We start from the raw sequence: 9,052 nt of genomic DNA, 5'->3' as shown, positions 1-9,052 counted from the left end.
TAATTTTCATCTCAATGTGTGTCACTCAGGAAAAGAATAGCCCAAGTTCAAAGAAGCTGCCACTAAAATTGCTCTGCAACCTCATTTGTTGAATGAACCTAAGGAGTCAGGAATAATGTACTGAATGTTTGTGCTGTGTCACAGATTGAAGTGAAGGAAAATTTTCAAATCAAGGTTTTATTGTGAGACTACACAGGGTATCGTAATGTCCAAACATGGTTTTTTTGAACAGGCTCCTATCTTATTTATCCACTTAATGATCTATTTCTGTTACTGTTTTTAAAAGCCATTCCTTCACTGAAAAAAATTAAAAAAAATAAAAAATTAAAAGCCGTCCCTTGCATGAGATTCAATAAGCTACAAAACAAGAAAGTTTTTGTAGTATTTTACGACAATCTCTAAAGTATGTTAGAAGATAAAAAATTAAAAATTAAAGATTAAGAAGTAAAGAAAAGTTCTAGCACCAAAGAAAACCAGTTAAAGTTACTACCTAAAATGTTAAGTTTTAATATGAGGCACAATAACACCAAGTTTAGCTTTAATTTGGTTAAATCTTATTAATTTCTTTATTTAATGTGGGACAAGTGTCTATAACACTTTTAGGCCTCTGCTTCATTTAACTATTTATAAATCATGTGGTTACTCCAAACTCATGAAAATAAATATTATCACCAGATGCTGAATTCTTCCTTTTCTCCTATTTTAATGCAGGAACAGCCTGTTCTAGCCAGTTCACAGCAGAGGATTACTTGGGGCCCACTCAGCTGGAGTGGGTACTGTTGACAGCTGCCAGTGTGTACACAGAGTATTCTCTGTGTATACACAGCATGTATGCCAACGTGTGAGGGAGACAGCCAGTGAGCGAGAGACAGAAGTGAGATGACATCCTGGAAAAGGCATCTCTGACAGAAGTGACATGAACATTGCTACAAACAAATATTTAAGGCCAAAAGAGAGAATTTTAGACTTAATCTCTAATTGTTAATAGTCATTTGATTGCTAATTTGACGGTAATTTCTACTTTAGATAGCATTCTTAATAGAAGCAAATTGGTAAGAAACTGAAAAATGTGTCATTAAAAAATTCATTGTAAGTTCCAAGTACAACTGCTATAAGTACCATTCTCAGTCTCTGAGAATGCTGTGACTGTGGTCTTCTTATGCAGACCTCATATGCAATCTAATTATTTTGAAAGAAATCAATGGCTATTACTAATTTAAGTTACATCCAATGTAGCTTGTGGTGTGAAAGTTTAGGTATGAGTTTTCCCCATATGTTCAGAATTTGCAAAAGAATTAAAATTGAAAAAAAAAAAAGAACTCAAAACAGAGATTTTGAGTTCATGTAAAATTGGCATTTATGAGTCTCCAGAGAGAGAACACATGGCCATCTGTCTTATCTAGGGGAATGAGTTCAGAGAAGGCAACCAGTGCCTCTCCAACATCTGACAATCTGATTTTCTAAATGCAAGGTAGAGACCAGTGATCGCCCTACAATGAATCCAGGAGGGGAAGCCTTTCCAGGGCCCTAGCTCATTTTTCTGTTCAACACTACCCCAACTCTCAAGCCACTGCTGGTCATCCCAGCCCAGCACTCTGCAAGACACTCGTGGGTCCCCTGTACAGGGTCTTCTGGAGACAGATAAGAGCTGAGCTCAAACAGGCACCTATGTTCTCAAGTACTATAGCCCACCCAGAGCTCACACTGTGTTTTAAGGGAGGCCTCTTCTTTTATAGAATTTGAAAGATGAGATATAATGTTATTTCTTTTAAAATCAGTAAATTTGCAGAGTTTACCTTTTTGCTACAGATTAGAAACTTAAGCAATTACATGATACTAGTCTACACACAAAAACTGTGAGGAAGCTTGTGTTCTATTTGGTGTTGACTACATTTTCTATTAGGAGCTACTGACCAAATCAAAAGAGAAACACAAACTCTATCATGTTTACAGGAGTCTAAATTAAACATATTGTTTTTGTTACTCAGGAAGCTTTCATTTTTCAACATAGAAAGAAGAGTGTTTGTTAATTGGCTGTTTGTAATTCCTTACCTGAACCTTAATGTTCTCAGTACAATGTTTTTGGAGAATATCTGTACAACATAAAATTTAGTCTTATAGATAATATGATGATTCTTGTCAAGAATTCAGGAGCGTGTACTTCCTCTATGGTAAGGAAATATGAATTTAATCTCGTCAGAATCACAGAGATGCACCTTGCTTTCAGTGCAGGAAAGTCTGTATATAAAATTCATGTTTTATGTGGGCAGTATTAATATTCAAAAGCATAGCTAATTTCCCTAATATAACTTTCCTACATTTATTAAGAGGTATAAGAAGGTTTATAAAATGGTTATCTGTAGATGTTTACAAATATTAATTCACATTTGGTATTTTATTTATGCATTTAAATGCTTTTACTTAATATCATCTGACCTAGGAATGAGTCAAATTTTTTTTCAAATTTTTACATTCTAGTTCTTCTCAGCCACTTACAATTTGTGTGGTAACAGCAGTCTTATTGTAATAGGACTAGAAAGTATAACAGTGCTTTTGCTAATAGTGTTTTTAGTATTTTCAATATAAAGCAGGGAGTTTAATGGAAATACCATAGTATGATAAATTGAGACAGTAACACAAAATGACATGTGTATTAATGCTAATTCTAAAAGCAACATCATATTAAACACCCCCGTGAATATTATTTCCTCTTAATTAAGGTTGTAAACTTTCAGTGAAGCTTCCTTTTCTCTCTTTCTTTCAAATTGAAACAATATTTTAATTTATGGAGCCCCGATCAAAGGACCTAACATTTCTTAATAGCAATTTCCTACAGTTAATCCTCGCTTTCTCTTCCTGGTCTCTCAGAAAAAAAACAACAACAAAAACTAAGGTTTGCCAGGGACTGACATTTAAGGAGACCCTAAATGTATACAAGGGCTCCGATACACGTTCCCTTTCAATCTAACACAGAGGAAGGGGCAGGACGAACACAGCAGTTGGGGCGTCGCAAGTTCTGCAGCATGGACTGGAAAACACTGTGCTGCCTTCCTTTGAGCTTTTTATTTGAAGAAGTATCTGAGGAAATGGATCTCCGGCTCTGGCTGCTTTGCGCTTTGATTAATTTCTCGTGTTCCCGGATTTGTCTCTGTAAGTGGTTCTGGATTGCGACGCCCAGGGACTCCGGGTCCAGGGAAGCGCCATACACTTCCCAGGTCATGCCCTGCTCATCCCACACGACGTCCCTGACACGCTTGGACTGTTTCAACTGCAGCTTGGAGTCCACGCTGAGCTGCTTTTTCTTCTCTCCTGGAGTGAGCCCTACCTGGGCGGCAGCCGCTGTCACGTTTAACTTTTGCTCCTTGAGAAACTCGCTGACGCGGCTGGCCCGGCGCGGGCTGGCTTTGACCGACCGCGAAGGGGTCCTCTTGCCCGAACCAGGACTAGAGTCACCCATGGAATCAGACGGCAGGCTCAGGCTGGTGGCTGTCTTGGTCTGTCTAATTTCTTCCACAGTGCCCTCCTGGTTATTTCTAATCGGGGAGGGTATGGGACTGGCAACTGATCCCGTGCCTCCACTTTCTTGAGATTTAGGATTGAGCAGATTTTTGGCCTCTGCTCCTGCCCTGGCATCGAGGATATCAGTGTCCTTAGGCTCCTGTTCTTTTACTATCTGAGAAGACGCAGGCTTCTTCTCTCTCCCATCTCCTTTATTAGTGGGATCCAAGCTCCCGGACTGGTCAGCTTGGCTGGCAGGGCCACAAGAGTTGGAGAGTTTGCAATCTGGCTCTGTTTTGTGGCCATTTGTGGTTTTCGCTGCAAGCTCAGATGGCTTGGTTTTAAATTTCCCCAATCCATGACTTGTTTCATCCTGACTTCCTACACTGATAGAAACCTGGTCAGTAGGGCTAGCTTTCAGGGAGCTAGAATTAGTACCTGAAAGCTGTTTAGAGGTAGGCTCCACTCTTACTGGAGTCATTCCTGCCGACCTCCCATCTTCTTTACATGTATCCTGAGCATTACTGGACGCCACACTGCTTGATGAGGTTTTGAGGACCTCACTTGGTAGGCTCACCAATTTACTATCCCCTTGGAAAGCTGCAGAAACAGCTGCAACTGTCTGGATGTGCACTTCTGGCATGATACTAGGGCACTGCCCCAGCTCCTGGGGGGCTAGGGTGCTGTCTGACAGCTCCAGTGTGTGACTTCTACTGCCATGGCAAATGACACGCAGCTGCTCATGTTGTTCAAAGTGCTCAGGAGTAGGGGAGGTTTCCTTTAAGAATGCAGTGAGGATGCTGGGGCTGGTCGAGACTGATCTGCTCTCAACACTTGCCACTGCCTGCACCTCAGCATCTTGCCGAGCCCTGTTGGGAACTTCCTTGATCTCATTTTCAGCTTGGTTCGTCATTGTACTTGCTTCTTTGAACTTTGACACCTGATGCTGTGCTGGTAGCAGCACTTTTTCTGCATCTGGAGGAAACGTTGAAACTTTGCTAATGAGGGATGCTTGAGGTGTCACAGAAGTCGCCGCCTGGGTGTTTGAGGTGGGGGCAGAGGGCTGTTTATTCCCTAAACATCTGTCTTCTCTTGCTGGAGATTTACAGGACCTCATCTGTGAGTCGCAAATGGCTCCCTGCCTTTCCCCTTTAGGTCCGCCTACAGGAGAGGAGGCATGACTGAACACCCTGGCTGCTGCATTTGCAGTTTGCACCATTCCCTGGATTGTTTCTTGAGAAGAAAAATCACAGGGCACTTGATCTTTGCTGTTGTTACAAGTGCTTCCCACTGGACAACTTGACTTCTCAGGTTGCTCTCCATCTGAGGTTCTCTGTGATTTCACCAGGGGATCTTCAGATCCTGACAAGTGACCGGCATTAGGCTGTTCACCTGAGTTGGCCTGGTGGGTCTGCTGACTGGCTGGCATTGTAAATGTTGTGTGTATAAGATCCTTTCCTGCTGCAGAACACGGGGCTGGTGCTACAGGCTTGCTGCTTCCTCGCAGCTGGGTATTGGCAGGAGAGTTGAGTGTGGGAGAAGCTATTTCCACCTCATTGAAGACGCCAGGAGAAGACATGTCTGGCTGGGTGGTCTCATGCTCACAGACCTGCATCAGGGCCTTGGCAGCTGCCCTGGGGCTGAGGTCTGGTTCGGCAGGTGCACTGGAAAGGCCATTGGTGTTCTTACACAGCGCGGCTGGTACAGGCTGAGGAGAGGCAGCCCGCACCTCTCTCTGATCCTCCTCTTTTCCAGAAGCTGTGATCAGGGACGTTTTGGCCGATCTCAGAGGGTCAGGTACAGTCCCCATGGAATTTCTCTTTAGGAAAACCTCAGAACTCTCCCCTGAGCAGTGGTCCCACTGGGAAGCCGTTGTAGCTCAGAGTGAAGACACAGTCACGGATGATTCCGCTGAAGGTCCAATCTGTGAATTAAGGAAACAGTACCATTAATATAGTACAGCATTCAAAGACTGAAAATACAACAAACTGTCACTTGTATAAGATCTCATAAGCACAATAAAACTTTTCTTCCCATATCTGTTCATATAAAAATACATAGGTCTTGGAAAGATTTTAGAAAAAATATTTTAATTATACGAGTATCATTTTGATACATTAGTTTCTTTTTGCATCTCACTGTTGTCTAGCAAATAGGTTTTTAATGCATTTACTTAAGCATTTAATAATTACCTATAATCTGATATACCAGATATCAGAAAATTCTGTGAATCTACTGTAATCAAATCAATAAGTATTGAAAACTGGCCTAAACAGATATTTGAAAGAGAATATCTAGAAATAGATCCACAATTAAATGAGGATTTAATATGCAACAACAGAGATATTTCAATTTAGTGGCAAAAGGATGGATTACTTAATAATATAGAGGCTGGCAAATGGTTATTCATCTGGAAGAAAACTAGATCTTTATTTTACACTAATTCTAAAAATAAATCCTAAATGGATTTCGATAGATTAGATGTTAAAATATTAAACAAACAAACAAACAAAATCCTATAAGAGAATCTAGGAACCATAATCTATGAAGGGAGAGTAGGTGTGCTTTGGCAAGGCAGAAAATACAGAAACTATAAGAAAAATATAAACTAAAGTATCTAAATAAAATTCAAAACTTTTGCATGGCAAAAGATACCATAAAGAAATATAATAGGTTTGAACAAAAAAGTTCATAACGGTAGAGGACAGGCAAAAAATGAATACGGTATAGCAGAAGCTCTTAAAAATTTACAAGGAGACAAAACAGCTCATTGGAAAAATGATAAAGAATATGAAAGTACAGTGGTCCCTTTGGGAAGCAGAGCTAGGAAAAGCCAACAGCCAAAAAACTTATGAAAAGATGATCGAATTCATCTGTAGTCAAAGAAATGCAAATAAAGTAACATTTAGATTTTACTTTACACTGATTACACTTGTAAAATGTTAAAAATAAAGTTATAACACAATAGCCTGGGGAAACCTAGCTAAAGAAAGCATTTTTATTAATTGTAGGTGTAAATATGTATCGTTACAGCCTTTTTTAGGGAAGCAGTTCAGTTTTTAAAGCTAAGTATACTCATGTCCTTGACCCCGTTATCCCAGCCCTATCAACAGAAACAAAATACCAGCATATATAGATAGATAGGTACAAGTATGTTTACTGAAGTACTGTTTCTAGAGGAAAAAAACTGGAAACAAACTGATCTCCATGAATAGGGGAAATGGTAGAAAAATAAATCACAACACATCTCCAGAGCATTATATGACCATTAAAAGAAACTCTTCACTTGGGAGAAATTTCCCCAAAATATAGTCGAATGAGAAAAGCAAGGTACAGAAAAGGATATATACATTTTCATTTTTGTAAAACAATGACCTAAAACACAACATATGGATGTGCTGTGTGTGTGTGTACAGATATGTTTGTATATGATTATATAAATTCTAAAAATATTTGGAAGACAGATTAGGTGTTAAATGGAGTATGATGAGCTGGACACAGGGAAAGAGAGATGGTGGTACCCAAAGGTGGGAAAGTACTGAACGTTAAAAAGTACGTCTAAAAATTCATTTGTGTGTGTTCATGTACAAAAATTTTTTAGAAAGAACAACCAGATAATAAAAGATATGAGTAAAGCAATGGTTCAGAAATTAGTGGATAACTGTGTTTTAATATTACCTCTATCACTCATAGACTCCGTGACCTTATGCTAATTGCTTGGTAATTAACTCATTGGCAAAATGAATTATATGATTTCAAATAATCCTTCAAGGATCTCACTTCTTTTGCATGGGATAGATAAAAAATAAAATAGCACAATCTTAACTCGGGCTATAAAGGGTCAAAATAAGACAAAAGCAAATCTGGTTAGGCCCAGATTTTGAAAATATAATTTTATCTTTTGGTTCAATATTTGGAGGATCTACTATGATATGAAATCTAACAATATATCCAACTTCTTCCCCAAACCAGCTCTTCCTTCTAACTTCATAATTCATATTAATGGGTTGACTATCTTCCTATCCTTGGTTTCGACTACTTTTTGCTCATTCAGACCACTTCCCTGGTTTATATTCCATTTCTTCCTTACTGGAGTTTTCCATTGCAGTCACGTGCCCCAAACCCATTTTTCCCTCTCCCTCTCTTTTACATATGTCTTTATTATACTTTTCCTCCCACTCTCTGCCCTTCTCATTCTGAAAAAGCCTACCCATTCTCTGAGGCCTCACTTAAACCCCATTTCCTTTCTGAAGGCCTCTAAAACCTTCAAGTCATTAAGTTTGTCTCTCCTTTAAAAATCCTACAGTTATGATCATCTGCGATCTTTGTATTGTGCTTTTAATGCACTGTTTTTGTACCTTTGTTACTTATCATTTCTCCAGAAATACTTCAAGTCCCAGAAAGGAAGGAGACAAGCTTACTGATTCTTTTCTGTTCACTCCACAGGACACAGTGCAGGATCTTGTGCATAAAAAGGTATTAATTCATCCCATTTCCCTCCATAGTGGCCACTATTAATGCTCTACCAAACTTCGAAATAATAGGAAATTTAAACCTATGGTGGGAAATATAAACAAAAACAATAAAAAAGAGCACCGTTTTTGTAAGTAAATGATTGTATTTATTAAGCTTTATGTATCTGTAATCCAGGTTTAGACAATGAAAAATGAGTACACAGGACATGGGTTACAAAAAGCTGGAAGGTCTCATAAAGCCAGGAATTTAGAATGTCTCCTGTTGTCATATGCCTAGAACCGAGACACTTAGCCAAGAGAACTGTAAATTGTAAACAGTTCAAAGTTTAGCAACTGAAAGTTTGAAGACTTAGAAAAAGATAAGGGACTTCATAAAATTCTCTGAAGTTACTTTACTTCCATCCCTCAGAGATAGTTGATTATACTAATTTGAAAGGGTGTCTTCCTTTACTTGATTTGTTAATATTAGTTAAATTATCCATCAGTTGAACACTTAAGAAGGAAAGCCCAGATTGCTTGGCTAACATCTGTCATTAGACATCTCTTGATTTATGAGTAGTTAGGAAGTCAACACTATTCTCAAACATTTATGCTAATATAATTGTTATAGCATCTCCACCCCAGGAAAGACTGCCTAAGTTCTGAGACAATTTTTCTCCTACAACCCCCACCCCTCAGTCCTGCCCAGTGCATTTCCCTCTCCCATCACCAACCAAATAGCAGAAATCTTTAGTCTCCAACAGGTTAGACACAGAGGACATTTAAAAAGTGTAATTACTCAGTGGTTTAGAGTGCGAAGAATATATCTTCAAAATCAACCAGGGTCAAAAAAAAAAAAAAAATCAACTGAAGTGCATCATGATAAGATTTAACCTCTAAAAATGAAGTTTCAAACAGGTGGCTCACAGACTTAAAGAACCGCTCCTGCAGGCATGTGCGTGCGTGCGTGCTTGCGTGTGTGTGTCCGTGTCCTACCCTTCCTTTCCCTCCCTTTCTCTCCCCTCTTTCCCCTTTGCATTTCCTTTCTTTGTCTTTTGAATTGAAGAGGTCTTTCATAAGAATCCGGATTTCTCTCTTGC

At 39.1% G+C, this 9,052-nt stretch overlaps 1 protein-coding gene across 1 annotated transcript in view; it reads right to left on the bottom strand.

Moving 5' to 3' along the window:
- Positions 1 to 390: 390 nt before the first annotated feature.
- GPRIN3 (GPRIN family member 3) overlaps positions 391 to 9,052 on the bottom strand; it is a 61,473-nt gene continuing 52,811 nt past the window's right edge. Inside the window, exon 2 of the mRNA XM_011356293.2 lies at positions 391 to 5,422. Within this exon, the coding sequence (XP_011354595.1) occupies positions 2,960 to 5,308 (2,349 nt within the window). The 5' untranslated portion in view covers positions 5,309 to 5,422 and the 3' untranslated portion in view covers positions 391 to 2,959. The remainder of the gene's footprint in view (positions 5,423 to 9,052) is intronic.

Source organism: Pteropus vampyrus, unplaced genomic scaffold (assembly GCF_000151845.1).
Source record: "Pteropus vampyrus isolate Shadow unplaced genomic scaffold, Pvam_2.0 Scaffold25, whole genome shotgun sequence".
Classification (NCBI taxonomy): domain Eukaryota; kingdom Metazoa; phylum Chordata; class Mammalia; order Chiroptera; family Pteropodidae; genus Pteropus; species Pteropus vampyrus.
This window is presented reverse-complemented; position numbering and strand designations above follow the sequence as displayed.